This window comes from Mytilus galloprovincialis, chromosome 4 (genome assembly GCF_965363235.1).
Source record: "Mytilus galloprovincialis chromosome 4, xbMytGall1.hap1.1, whole genome shotgun sequence".
Taxonomy (NCBI): Eukaryota; Metazoa; Mollusca; class Bivalvia; order Mytilida; family Mytilidae; genus Mytilus; species Mytilus galloprovincialis.
The window spans coordinates 11,045,343-11,060,546 of record NC_134841.1 but is presented as its reverse complement, the minus strand read 5'-3'; the positions used below and the strand labels follow the sequence as shown (position 1 = coordinate 11,060,546).

Here is a 15,204-nt window from a genome sequence, read left to right as displayed (position 1 = left end):
AAAGAAAGTTCTTTGCTTTATCATAAGCGGTAGTTTGAAGCAAAATAAGGAATAAAGACGGACACAGACATGATTAAAAGTAACTAACAGAAATATTTATTTTAAAGTCTGTTTTAAAAGCATAAAACATAACAAATAAAAGTTTTTTATGGTTTTTTTTTAGCTTTATACGACCAACATACATAAAGAAATAGTATACCTGGAATTTAAGAGAATATCAACAAAGCAAAAAAATGCAAAAAAGTATAAAGCCCTTTTATTTTATATTAAGAAAAAAAAAGGATTTGTCTTATATTTTTTTTTTTTATAATACCTTGTTATGATATCTTGAACACAGGCACTTTTCTATCCATGGGAAGGCCGACTACCCATATCTTATAAAAGTATTGATAGTCTAATCCAGGTGCGCCCACCCTAAAATTTGCAAAGCATGGGCAGCTCAATAAAGTATCTGAACAGACGAATGAGACGATGAAAATTAATATCGTCACATTGCATCTGTTTTAACATTCAAAGAAGTATATAAAACAGTAAGTTTAACACAATCAACCTGAATTTAAATTACTAATACATTGTAATAAACTGACCTAATTTGTTTATTAAATAAGTTCTATAAATATATTATACTTCAAAGAAAGGTGTCAAATGGGGTACTGTGTTTGGTGACAAATATCATAGAGTTTTCGCAGTCCAAGTTAAACAACTGTGACAGGGTAGTTGCGGATTTTATAAACAATTTCTTTGATAATGATAATCGAAGTTCAAAAACATCCCTACCTCACTTTCCCAGGAAGTAGGCGAAAGTGCCCTACCGGCGGTTTGGTTGGTTATTTCATCATGGCACGGCCAAGAAAATAGCCCAGGTTAGACTCTTTCTTAATGAAAGATAGAAATACTGGTTCAAGCCAAAGGTTTATTAATTTGTATCATTATTTAATATCTCTGTATCAATATATGTTTCTCACTTGCAACCTGTAAATTTTGCCGAAGCATGCATAGACAGTCAAGGCCCCAACCTTTACTACCGTATTACGGAGGATGCCTTCAAAAAAACCATATCTTATGTATATAAAAAGTTTGGCACGACCTCCGAAAACAAAACAAAAACAAAAAAAAACAATAATGATGAAAAGACAATTAAAAATTGCTGGCTAAAGTAGAAATTTTTGTTTTCAAAATCTAATATTGGTCAGGTGAGCTATTGTTGAGTCAGTGAATAGAAGCTCACAGATTTCTTGTTAATTATGGTAATTGTAGATTGTAGGGGTGTCCAGATTTATGGGGTTTTAGCTCGAAACTCTAATTTCTCCCTAATTTTACCACAAAATATTTATTTCTCGCCATGCTTTGTTTGGCAAGATATCTACATTGCACCCTCTCTAGAAGAATATTTCAATAATTTCGATAATTTTACCTCAAAATATTTATATCTTGCCACGCTTTGCTTGGCAACAGACAAAAAATGTATGTCAATCAATTCAAATGAGAAAACTTCCAACAGACAAAAATTATGTAAATACAAATGAAAACCGGTAGGTGGTTTTTCAGAGAGAAAGTCTATTCTGTTTAATCTGATAACTTAAATTTTAGTAGGAGGAAATTCGTATTTAATCATTTAATCAAGAACTTTAATCATACATTTCATAAACTGAAAAAATTTCTAAATTTAGATTTCTGTAAAAATGAAAAAACAGAACATCTGCAATTTCTTTGGCTACTGGTAATGAAATATATTAATGCAAGGAGATGAAGATACTAGGCTTATAAAAAAGAAGATGTGGTATGATTGCCAATGAGAAAACTCCCTGCTAGAGACATAAATGGCACAGAAATTAACAGCTATAGGACATATATATATTGCCTTCAACAATGAGCAAAGCCTATTCCACATAGTCAGCTATTTTAAAAGTGCATAAATCACAATTTTATGTCAATCAATTCAAATGAGAAAACTAATGGTTTAGTTAATGTACAAAAAAATGAACGAAAAACAAATATGTAGACAGCAGCAAACGATTACCACTGAATTACAGACTCCTGACTTGGGACAGTTCATTTGTAAATATGATAAGAAAATTTTGGAGTCAATTTTATTTCTGCCATCCCTGTTATTCTCACAGTTGCAAGTACAATACATTTGAGTACTGTGTCCATGTATACAGCATTTTTTTGTACAATGTATTCCTTTAATACCAAGACTAGCTACAAACCTAAGTTTAACATTTAGTGGAATAAAATAAAATGGACACTATTTGTCTAGAAGAAAGTAACCTACCACTGAGATAAGACAAGAAAATGGCATGATATTCTTGCATCAGCGTCTTGAACCAGTTCCAAATGTGAACACCATCTGTGAAACTCTCATAAAACTTTTATTTTGACAAATTGTAAAATATATCTAACAGAAATAACAGATTTTTTAATACTAAGTTATTACACAAACATGATTGCTTTGTTAAGGTTGAAGAAAATGAAAATATATTTTACCCTTTGGCATGTGTGGCATGAAAGTGATCTGCCATAGTCTGTAAACAATATTGACTATAAGTTTCTTGTGTAAATGTATTTTTCAGAGCTCAGTTACAGTGTATATAGAAGTCTAAGAACAAGGTTTGGTATTAGTTCTGCCTACAATGCTGCTGTTACCAAAGCCTTAGACAGAAAATTTTCTTTGGTTTTACCTCAAGAAACAACACCTTTTAGGACAATACCCAGTTATATACAGAAACCACCATATGCTGTAACTGGACATGTAGCTCCAAAGAAAATTGGAGAAGATGTTGAAGTCAAGAATAAACATCAGATAAAAGGAATGAGAAAGGCTGGAAAATTGGCAAGAAAAATATTAAACCAGACAGCAGAATGTTTAAAGGTGAGAACAGTTGGAATTATAAGTTTAAAGACCAGACTATCAGACTTATTTTTTGACAGATGAAATATATATATTATTCACTTCAAGTTTGTTTAAAAACATGGTAAATGAAGGGATTGTGATTTTAAATTTCTATGTTTATCACAAATTGAATGGAATCCAAGTCGCCATGGTCATTTTGTTAACACACCAATAAAGTCCTTCAAAATAACCTTCATTACTTCAATCACATGTAAATGTACAAACTCCAATATATTTTACAGAAATTAGTTTAGTTTTTCAGATGGATGAAACATTTTACACAATTATCATCCTATTCCTGAGATTATGATTAATAATAGTTTTAATAATAATTGCAGATTGGGATAACAACAGATGAAATAGATGCAATAGTACATCAGCTGTGTATAGAAAATGATGTCTACCCATCGCCATTAAATTACAAACATTTCCCCAAATCTGTGTGTACCTCTATCAACAATGTCGCTTGTCATGGCATACCTGACCTTCGACCTCTAGGAGATGGAGATATAATCAATGTTGATATAACAGTAAGTTATAATTTTTTTTTAAATTAACTTATGTCCTCATATTGCATTAATAATTAAAAATATATTATATATTGCATTAACATTATAGACATAGATATAGATTAAATGTACATAAATATAATAATACATTAAGAGTAGTTCATAAAGCATTGTAAAGTTGATAGGAGTACACTATTTAAAGCTCATAAAAAACAATTAAGTAGAAAGCAACCGGTACCTCACAAAGAAAACTACATACCATCTTAGATAATGTAAACTATAGAAACCTTTAAAACAAAAATTCATGTAGATCACATATGAAGTATCAATAAATTGATATTGGATATTGTTTGATATGAATACTCACTGTTTACTTTGGAGAAAAGTAAAAAAAAAGTTTACTTCATTATTTATTTATTCAACATACTATATATATTAAACTGTTAAAATTGGCTCTTATTACAACTAAATGATTAAAATGTGTACTGACATGTACATGACCTAGCTAGTGCACAAATTGCAAGTTGTTTTCTTTCATAACTTCAAACACTTATAATTTCAGGTCTTTTGTGATGGTTTTCATGGTGATTTATCAGAAACCTATTTGATTGGTAATGTAGATGAGAAAGGGAGAAAACTTGTTCATGCTACAGAACTGGCCAGAGATGCAGCAATATCTGTGTGCAAACCTGGAGTTGAATACTGTCAGATTGGTAAAACAATTAGGTAAGAATAAAACACCTTTTTAGCTCACCTGGCCAGAAGGGCCAAGTGAGCTTTTCTCATCACTTGGCTTCCATCGTCCGTCGTCATTAACTTTTACAAAAATCTTCTTTTCTGAAACTACTCTGCCAAATTGAACCAAGATGGCCACCATGGCTAAAAAAAGAACATAGTGGTAAAATGTAGATTTTGGCTTATATCTCTGAAAACAAAGCATTTAGAGCAAATCTGACATGAAGTAATATTGTTTATCAGGTCAATATCTATCTGCCCTGAAATTTTCAGATGGATCGGAGAACCCGTTGTTGGGTTGCTGCCCCTAAATTGGTAATTTTAAGGAAAGGAGTAGGTCCGGTAAGGACCGATTTTGGCCTCAAATTTCAGATTCATCTGACGAAAGATTTTGACCACTTTTTAAATATTTAAGTGTCTATTTTATTTGAATTAATTAGTTTATGTGAAAGATTTTAACAGATTTAGTCATTAAAAACGATCTGATTCAAGCTCAAATATGAAAAATCTACCTAATATGCTGAAAAATGGCACTTTTCAGATGGTTTTTGGTAAAAATGAAAGTGGCCGCATCCGTGTTCATCCTCAACCTTTATATATGTTATGTATTATCATAAAATACAACTTACATTTCAATATTAAGGATGGACACGAATGCAGCCACTTTCGTTTTACACGAAAACCGTTTATAATTTAACTAAAATGCTAGAATTATGAGGATTTCAGTAATTTAGCATGACTTTAATGGTGCTAGTACCGGATATATGTGCATTGTATTGTCAAAAACAGCCCATATTTATGTAGCAGAAGCATTCTACCGTCCAATAAATAACTAAAGGTTTACATTTTAACAATTTTGTAAAACTGCTTTATTTTGGGGCCAAAAAGGGGTCTTACTGAACCTACTCCTTTTGTCGTTTTTGGTTAATATCTTGAATATTATTATAGATAAAGATAAACTGTAAACAGCAATAATGTTCAACAAAGTAAGATCTACAAAAAAGGCAACATGACCAAAATGGTCAGTTGACCCCTTAAAGCGTTATTGCCCTTTATAGTCTATTTTTAACAATTTTTTTGTAAATTTTTGTTATCTTTTACAAAAAGTGAGCTTTTCTCATCACTTGGCTTCCATCGTCCTTCGTCATTAACTTTTACAAAAATCTTCTCCTCTGAAACTACTAGAACAAATTTAACCAAACTTGTCCACAATGATCATTAGGATATCTAGTTTAAAAAATGTGTCCAATGACCCTGCCCACGAACCAAGATGGTTGCCATGGCTAAAAATTGTACATTCGGTCAAATGCATTTTTTGGCTCATATCTCTGAAACAAAAGTATTTATAGCAAATCTGCTGTGAATAAAATTCTTTATTAGGTCAAGACTTATCTGCTCTGAAATTTACAGACCAATAAATCAGGCAATTTGTTGTTGGGTTGCCTACCCTTAAAAATCACCTGATATGATAATTCAACTTTAAAAATAGTAAACAGTGATACATATTATATTTATTGAATATGTAATATGTACCTTTTAATGTAATTTTTTTTTGTTTTTGTTAGTTCTGTAGCCGAAGCTCATGGATTTGCAGTAGTTCCAGCATTTATTGGACATGGGATAGGAGAACGTTTTCATTGTCCACCAGATATATTTCACTTTGGTATGTTACTTTTGTTTTTACATTAAAGTGTATGTGGGTTATGTTTTTATCTGAGTTTGTTATCTTATCTTTTTGTCATTTTGTCCTACCTTCATTTTGTAATTCAAATGACAGCACTTACCCTCACAGTATTATGGTAGTCTTTTATTAATATGCTCGCCTCAACCAAATAAGCTTATTGGTTTCATATACAGCCAGGTTAAACCAATGGACCATGTTTATTGCTGTTTGTCTTTTTTTTGTAAGTCAGATTATTTTGAAGGAGAGGTGTTGTTGCTGCATGCATATGGTTGATGTAATCTTATGTATTCTGCAGTGTTTTGGGGGCAATTCCAGTTTTCCCTATGATGTTGTATTTTAAAATGAGTATTTGGATTCTCAATTTTGAGTCATCATAGTGTGTAAGCCTTACAAGGAAAATGTTGTGTGAAAAATTGATAAGTTTGTAATATCAGATTTCCAGTAATTTGAGTTACACAAAATGTCAAAATGTTGTGCAGCCACTTAACAGACATAAAGAAAAAACTATTCAAATTAAATATTAATTATTTCAGCCTATGAATCCCCTGAAGTAATGACAGAAGGAGTAACATTTACAATAGGTATGTTATGTATTTGTCATTTCAGAAGATTATATGGACATAATTTTTGGCATACTGCAAGCTCATACTTAATGATTTACATGTTAGCAGCTTGCTGTGTTGGATTTTAGTATCTTTTTTAGAAGATATTTCAAGGGTTGTTTTCTTTTGTGATAATATTGTTTTCAAAACCTATTGTCATATGATGTAGGGGACTGACTGATTAAAATAGGTCTGAGCATATACACATAGAAGCACACCTTTAGCTTAAATCAACTGACTGTTCACATTTTCAAAGGTATCTGAATGGAATGGGACTTCACATGGTCTGTTGAATTTGGGATACACAATTATTAAATTCAAACCTTCTTATTAATGTCATCACTTTTTTATGACTTAAAGAAACTTCTGAAATGCAAATCTAGGTTTTCAAAAAGGGGAGATAAGAGTAATTGGTAAAATGCTTGTTTTGCTCCTGTAAACCCATTAAATTTTTTGTCCCTAAAAAAATGTTACTTGTTATAAATACTTCCAAAACCTTATGAAAAGTTGATGTTATTGACCTTTATAGACCTTCTACCTTCTTTTAAACATTTAAGCTAATGGTATTTTTTAGAATTAATATTCTGATATTAAGCATGACAATCTGGCAATCTGTTATTGAACTGTGATTGTATACTTTTTCAGAGCCTGTCTTATCATGAAGTATATATATTTCTTAATTGAAAGAGATATTGTGTGTTTACAAAGAAATAACAATATATTATCTCATATTTTCTTGTGATAACCTTGTTCTTGCATTGCTGATAGTTTTCAATCTTAACAGCACTTATCAGACCAGAAGGCTGCTAAGGACTTAGGAGACTAAAATATGCTACCTATTTAAATACAATATGAGGTCCATGTCAGCCCTTTAGTTCGAATTATCAGTTATATATAAATATCATTTCCAAATTTTTAGACTTGCTTGATCAAAAACTGACCCTGCCATAAAAATGTAGGAATAGCAGTGTTCAAACAAATTAGTTTTCTATTATTTTAAAGAAATATAACAGTAGTATACCACTGTTCAATAGTCATTAATCCATTAAGTGAAAACAAATCTGGGTTTCAAACTTATACCAATGAAAAACAAATCAACTAAAAGAAGAGAACAACGGATCAACAAAAATGCTGAACTGCAACAAAAAAAAATGTCAACAAATAGAAGACTATTTGATAACAACTGCCATATTCCTGACTTGGTACAGGACATTTTAAGGGAAAATGGTGTTTTGAACCTGGTTTTATGGCTAGCAGAAACCATGCTAATATGACAATGTTACAAATACATGTACCGATAAAAATGACAAGTCTCAGAATAAAAAAGGCTGATATTGAAATGATAGATTTTTTATTTAATGATATTAATTCTCTAGCGGTGTGACTGTTGATGTTATTTTTATCTTTTTCAGAGCCTATTTTATCAGAAGGTAATGATGAAGTAGAGATATTATCTGATGGTTGGACAGCTGTGATGTGTGACGGGAGTAGGACGGCTCAGTTTGAACATACAGTATTAGTAACAAAAGATGGAGCTGAAATACTTACAGAGTAGACAATTTATAATTTGACACATGACTCTCAACAAATATAAATAAAAGATTTTTGAATATTCTTTTTTTTTTAAATTATTCAGCAACAGTAACCTGAATACTAAATTATGGCTGCAGATATGTGAAGAGTAGCCAACTTTATGCAAACAATGCTATGCTCATATTGCATAAGATCTGCCTAAACTTCATATAAACTCTCACTAATTACCATCAATATGTTCCAAAAGTCATATATATATATATACCACTGCATCAAGTGTGATACAATATTTATCCACTCAAGACAGTTCAATTTTAATTATTTAAAAGATTTAACTGTCGAGAGTGGACACATATCTTTTTGCATGAGAATTGGTCGTGGAATCTGTTTCCCTAATGATTTTTAGACAATATGCAGACAATCAGAATTTGAACCAATGGTAAACTGAGATCAAATGAACAACACTTTGATTAAATAGAAATAATCAACAGGTCAGGAAAAGTATAAATCGAATAAGAATTAGAGAAATGATTATGCCCTCTCCCATGATCAATGCTTATCCCCAAATATTACTGGTCTCTAGAAAAGTACATTTCCTGAGGGCCCTTGTTGATCATGCGGTATTAGTAGTACCACTATATTTCCCTTACTTTTCACAAATGAGGCTTTGAGTTCAATTTGGCTGAATTTGGCTATCATTTTATTCTCTGTTTTCCTGTCGAAAGTTGGTTCTCTTTTCAAATTATTTTGGTTTGATGCGATTGAGCTTTTTGATTTTACCATTTGATTACGGACTTCCCGTTTGATCTTTCCACAGAGTACAGTTTTTTTTTAATTCAACTTTTTATGGCTTCCTCCATCAATAAAAACTGGCCCCAACAATATACTCAAGAGTGTTGAAAATGGTGACAAACACCAACAATCTATCAATCATTTAGATATCATGAGCAAAACAACAGATGGTGCAAAAAATTGAAAAAAAACGTAAGAAGTCCCTTTGTTCCCCTTTTCCCTGTAATGGAGATACCAATTGATTTTAATGAGAGGGGATGCTAGGATGAAATGTATTTTAGTTGTAATCTCTGTCCTGCCTTTTTTACATAAATTGTCATTCTGCATTATGCCTTTTTTGCCCAGTTCATCCTGTCTATTTTTGTACTTAAAACTCTTGTCCTGTCTTTTTATAAATTTCATCCTAGCCTAGTTTCATGAATTTTTTCTATCAACAAGTATCAAACTGTAAAACATTATGTTAATGGTGTATTAGTTGACATATATAAATATAACAACCCTGAACTGATTTCAAACTTGCTGTTTATTTCGTTTATGATTTTAAGACTTTATTCAACTTGGCTTTCAATATAAGTACATCTGTTGTCTTTGTTCATCAGGTCAAACAGATATGAGACAACACCTGAAAAGTATAATTTCCCGGTTCCATCTATCACCAGCAATTAATTTTTTTATTCAACCATCTTTTTTGGAAAATTTTAAGTTTCAGTATTAACAAGAGTATTTATTGCACCAAATATTGCCAATTAAACACTCCTTTTTATATTTCTTCTAATAAAATATTATAATTTGAATGTTCAACCCTCCCCCCCCCCCAAAAAAAAAAAATCATGTTGTCCCTTGTTGTTTTTTGAACACTAAATCATTCAAAGAATATCCAAATTTAGTAAACAGGTTTCCGATTTTCACAAATATGATAGATCATATAAGAAACTTATCCCTTACTGGTCTGTTTTTATTATAACTAAAGCATAAAATACAATTTTGCAAATTAAAGAAAAAATAAATTAGGTCCCAAGGGGTAATTCCCCTCCTGTTACTACTGTCTTATTTTCACCTGTGGAAACGTCTAAAAGATCAAGATTTGATTTCTTATAATGCAATGAGAAGAGCAACTTTTTCTGAATGTATGACTCGACATGTATAGTTTGAATTACAGCCCGTTTGACAAATCCGAGCTCAACCAAGTTAAAACTTTAGTGAACAATAATTTTGTTGTTCTCTCCTGTTACAGCCTTTTTGTGTACCTTTTGAGAATGTTTGATTGTCAGTACTATAATATTAAATGTTCTATCATTTTACCTGATAAAAACTAACAGCATAGCCATAAGCAATCACAGGAAGGATGTCTTGCGAATAAAGTTTTAAAAGATAAATGACATTGTTTGCTGTTATCAATCAATTGTGAACAATTTGTAATGATGTGTTTTTCTTAAAATATGAAATAAAGGATTTAAAAAAACCCAGATTCCTGCCTGTTACCAACTCTGTCCTGTTACCCAAGATTTTTTTTATGTAACCAACATATCGAACAATATTTTAGTACATTTCTTAACCTGTTGCATTGCACATGCTAAAATAAATAATTGGCATTCGATAAAATATTGTAGGATATACTAGTAAACCAGATATAATATCCTTAACTAAATTTTTGTTAAATTGATTCACATTGGTAACAGGAAAAAACTTGAATTTTCAGATCCATTTTTGAAATTACCCTTGTTACCACATTTAAAAATTGTTTGAATTACAGACCGCTGTTCCTGAATCCTCGATGTTTTTTCTTCGATTTGTGCTATTAAAATAGCGGTTCTAAAGAATTTTTTTGTGGTTTTTGTCGAGCCTGCAACTTTTGTTGCAGAAAGCTCGACATAGGGATAGTAATCCGGCGGCGGCGGCGGCGGCGGCGGTGTTAGCTAACTTCTTAAAAGCTTTATATTTTAGAAGGTGGAAGACCTGAATGCTTCATACTTTGTATATAGATGCCTCATGTTACGAAGTTTCCGTCAGTCACATGTCCAATGTCCTTCACCTCATGTTCATGGTTCAGTGACCACTTGAAAAAAAAGTTCCAATTTTTTGTAATGTTGAATTCTCTTTTATTATAAGTAATAGGATGACTATATTTTATATGTGCGTACCTTGCAAGGTCTTCATGTCTGTCAGACACTTTTTACTTGACCTCGACCTCATTTCATGGATCAGTGAACAAGGTTAAGTTTTGGTGGTCAAGTCCATAGCTCAGATACTATAAGCAATAGGGCTAGTATATTCGGTGTATGGAAGGACTGTAATGTGTACATGTCCAACTGGCAGGTGTCATCTGACCTTGACCTCATTTTCATGGTTCAGTGGTTATAGTTAAATTTTTGTGTTTTGGTCTGTTTTTCTCATACTTTATGCAATAGGTCTACTATATTTGATGTATTAAATGATTGTAAGGTGTACATGTCTAGCGGGCAGATGTCATGTGACCTTGACCTCATTTTCATGGTTCAGTGGTCAATGTTAAGTTTTTGAGTTTTGGTCTTTTTATCTAATACTATATGCTATAGGTCAACTATATTTGGTGTATGGAAATATTTTATGATCTTTATGTCAGTCGTGCAGGTTTTATTTGGCCGTGACCTCATTTTCACGGTTCATTGCACTGTGTTAAGTTTTTGTGTTTTGGTCTATTTTTCTTAAACTATAAGTAATAGGTCAACTATATATGTTGTATAAAAGCATTGCTAGCTGTACATGTCTGCCTGGCATGGTTCATCTGACCTTGACCTCATTTTCAAGGTTCATTGGTCTTTGTTTAGTTATCTTGGTTAATGTTAAGTTTATGTGACAGTTGTTAGGACTATCAACATAATATCAATGATTAGTATAGAAGGCGAGACATTTCAGCGTGTGCACTCTTGTTCCTATTGCCAAAAATTAGATATTTTCAGATATTGTCTCATGATCACACATTGTGTTGGTATATTGATTTATTGGTATGGACTTTGAAAAAAATCTATAATTTACTTTTTTGGATTCGAGCGCCACTGATGAATCTTTTGTAGACGGAACGCGCGTCTGGCGTAAATACAAAATTTGATTAACTGGTATCTATGATAAGTTTATTTACAATATTTCTGAGTATGTACAGTTTCCGGGTATCTTTTTGACGGAACAGCAAAATATATTGGACTCTACAGGATAGCCGTAGGAGGATCTTCAAATGGTTTCCTGACGGCATTCGTGAAGGCAGACCAAAATAGGTCTTCGCCTAACCCTTTTTGATATCGTAGATGTGGCGTCGTGTCAAGTAAAGATCTGATAGAGTTAGTCATATGACTTGAATCTATTTGACTGTACATTATTAGAACTAACGCATCTTTCCCATGCCGTCGTCTCCTTTCCTGTACAAGGTCAAGTTCCCATTGGCACCATTCACTTTTTGTAAAGTTATTCGACATAACTATAACTACTTTCCAGCTTTTGCCTACATACTTGGTAATATTGTCTATGATATGTTCTCCAACATCAAAATCTCGATGGTGAATGCAAACTTTTAAGTCCATTCCTTCTAGGTGTTTAAGAAGTTCCAAATGAACCCATTGTCGATCTGAATCACAGTATATCACAAACGCGTCATATTCAAAGCTTTCAGAGGTATTGATTCTGATATATCCTTTTCTTTTGCGTTTGATAACTCGAAATAGATAAATCAAATTGCGAATATTTGCCTGACAATTAAACATTAGAAATAACACAACAATTACAAGAAAAATTGATACAACAATAACAATGATTACTGTAAAAATCGGACTCCATGTTGCGCACTCGGCGTCTGTTGGTTTGTATTTTATGAGAAGAACACCTCTTTTATAATCTGGGTAATCGCACATGTAAAATTGTGGCCAATTCTTCAGTATTTTAGAAATGTTTGAGGAACGTAAATAATCAACAAACCATTTCTGAGCACATGTACACCAGAATTTATTAAACGATATATCGAATGCCTCTAACGATCGTAATAACTTTATCGGAAATGATGATTCATTAATAACTCGAATGTGGTTTCCATCCATGTATAAATTTCTTAATGACGTTAGATTTTCGAACACTTTTCGATTCCAAGTTGTAATTCTATTACCCTTAAGATGCAGAGTTTTTAAAAATGGCATCCTTTGAAATACTCTTTCTGGCAACATCCTAATATATGTAGCTTGTAAATTCAGTTCAGTCAAATTTGTAAGCGGATAAAATATTTTCTGAAATAGACCAGGGTTGTTTGTCATATGATTTCTCGTTAAATCTACTTTTTTTAGACTTCGGGCGTGTTTGAAAAGATTACTAGGATCAAAGGAAAACGTTTTATTTTTTGTCGAACTCACAAAATAGAACTCATTTTGAACAAATTTTAGTACTTCCAACGAAGGGCATCTGAATGCTGTTGGTTCAATTGTTGACAGATGAGGCATCCGATTGATCAATAGCGTTTTTAAATTTGTCAGACGGGAAAAAGTATCATTTTTTAAAACCAAAACACGGTTTTCATCAAGAATAAGCTCTCGCAGATTTTCAAGACACTTGAAAGATGACGAACCTAGCTTACGAATAGCGTTGTCCTTTAGATTCAGTTGAGATAACTTGGGCACTAAAGACTGTCCTGTTTCATTGGAACAGAAATTTGGAATTTCGAACAAGTTATTCGAAATTAGAACTAGATGATGAACTGTGTGTAAACCACTTGCATTAAAAATTACTAGTTCATTTCTTTCAACACTAAGTGTATGTATCTCTGAAAATTCCAACAGCTGACTGCCATTAAAATTCCTCAATATGTTGTCGTCCAATGATAGTTTTACCAAGGTGTGATTTCTAAAATCAGAGAAGAAGTCCAAAGGAAGCATAGTCCATCCATTGTTTATGAAATACATTGTTTGCATTCGTACTTTGTTTAGATTTTTGAATGACATTTTCAGAGAAGAAACATTTAAAAAGAATTCATGTGATATTTTCAAATGTCTGAGGTTATTCATTTCCTTAAAGGCATCTACCGTCAATACTTCTATTGAATTGTTTATGAAGGTTAAACCTGTTAAGTTATTGTTCGACACATTTCGAAATGTGCCCATACTGATATGAGACAAGAAGTTGTTTTCCATTTCTAAGATCACTACATAACTCGGTACTCTTGGAATATACATTAAACGGTTACATCTTGCGCGACTATGTTTTCTACTACAGCTGCAGAATTTTTTCAAACAAGGTACATCGCTCTTTTCTGTCCGAACTTGAATATAATTGTACCAAATAAAGCAAACAAAATATAGCTTTAGAAACTCCATTCCAGCTAGAGCTAATGCATTGACATAAATGATATTGATATTTTTATTTGTTTATGAAAAGAATCTATTTTAGATGCTGCTTCCTTCCGAACCATCTCTTGATTGAACGCACTCACAGTCATAACGTCCTGTTTTTTCTCTAACGCAAATGAATAATATATAACTTCCTTATATTGCTATTGTTAACAGCACAAACCGTCATTTTTTTTTCAAATGAATGTAAAAAAGTGTTTAAAAAGAGTAAAATCACCAAAATACCGAACTTCGAGATAAATTCAAAACGCAAAGCCCCCCATCAAATGGCAAAACAAAAATCCCATAAACATCAAAGATATCAAACGAATGGATAGCAATGACATATTCCTGAACAGGTACAGGCAAGTTTTAATGAAGACAAATTGTGAATTAAACCTGGTTTTATAGCTAGCTAAACATCTCACATGTATGACAGTCGCATCAAATTCCATTATATTGACGATATAACGATGTGTGAACAAAACAAACACACATAATAGGTAAAAAGGACAAAAATGTGTACTACAGTCAACACTCTGTCATAATCTTGATCACTACAAATACAAACAAATATGTAATAAAGATACACAAAGGGCCATATAGACAAAAATAAAAGCACATAGGCAAAAATGAAAGACAAAAATACAAAATTTTACCATACACAATGACGGAATGTACATCAAATGGATGTCACAAAAAACAAAAATACAATAAACAATGAAAATATATTCAAAAAGACGAAATAAACAATACTATAACATGTTATTACGATATAGCAACGTCAGTACACAGAATCTATACTTCAAGACCATCGTATAGTCATTGTAAAGTTGATACGGTATATGTATCAACAAGGTCTTGATATCTCCAGGTGAACTATTTAAGAAAAAGAACCAGATGTTCTTTGACATACTAGTACCCCTGGTTTGTCAACTTTCTGCTCAGAAACGGGTGACGTTTTACAAAATCGGAGTAGCAGCTGCAAGCTCTTAAATACCGAATATATAAGTTGGGATATGCAGGTGAAGTTGGTATATTGGTATTTTTGGTACGGGAAATTTTTTTTTAAAATTAATTGATAATTTCAAAACTGATTTCGTCTCTTGTATGTCAA

General features: G+C 32.0%; 2 protein-coding genes across 2 annotated transcripts; one reads left to right on the top strand and one right to left on the bottom strand.

Moving 5' to 3' along the window:
• The first annotated feature begins 14 nt into the window (after window positions 1–14).
• Window positions 15–8,035, top strand: LOC143071332 (methionine aminopeptidase 1D, mitochondrial-like). The gene is made up of 7 exons (XM_076245575.1): window positions 15–79; window positions 2,574–2,872; window positions 3,232–3,423; window positions 3,965–4,128; window positions 5,703–5,800; window positions 6,355–6,402; window positions 7,836–8,035. The coding sequence occupies exons 1-7, from the start codon at window positions 70–72 to the stop codon at window positions 7,976–7,978; spliced, it is 954 nt and encodes a 317-aa protein (XP_076101690.1). The 5' UTR covers window positions 15–69; the 3' UTR covers window positions 7,979–8,035.
• Window positions 8,036–11,841: 3,806 nt separating this feature from the next.
• On the bottom strand, window positions 11,842–14,089 carry LOC143071331 (uncharacterized). Its single transcript, XM_076245574.1, has one exon. The coding sequence runs from the start codon at window positions 14,073–14,075 to the stop codon at window positions 11,931–11,933; it is 2,145 nt and encodes a 714-aa protein (XP_076101689.1). The 5' UTR covers window positions 14,076–14,089; the 3' UTR covers window positions 11,842–11,930.
• Between the last annotated feature and the right edge of the window lie 1,115 nt (window positions 14,090–15,204).

Coding starts and splice junctions, on each gene's coding strand:
- LOC143071332 (XM_076245575.1), top strand. Junction 2,873..3,231: donor AGACAGCAGAATGTTTAAAG/GTGAGAACAGTT, acceptor TAATAATTGCAG/ATTGGGATAACAACAGATGA. Junction 6,403..7,835: donor AGGAGTAACATTTACAATAG/GTATGTTATGTA, acceptor TATCTTTTTCAG/AGCCTATTTTATCAGAAGGT.
- LOC143071331 (XM_076245574.1), bottom strand. CDS start 14,075: ATGGAGTTTCTAAAGCTATATTTTGTTTGCTTTATTTGGTACAATTAT.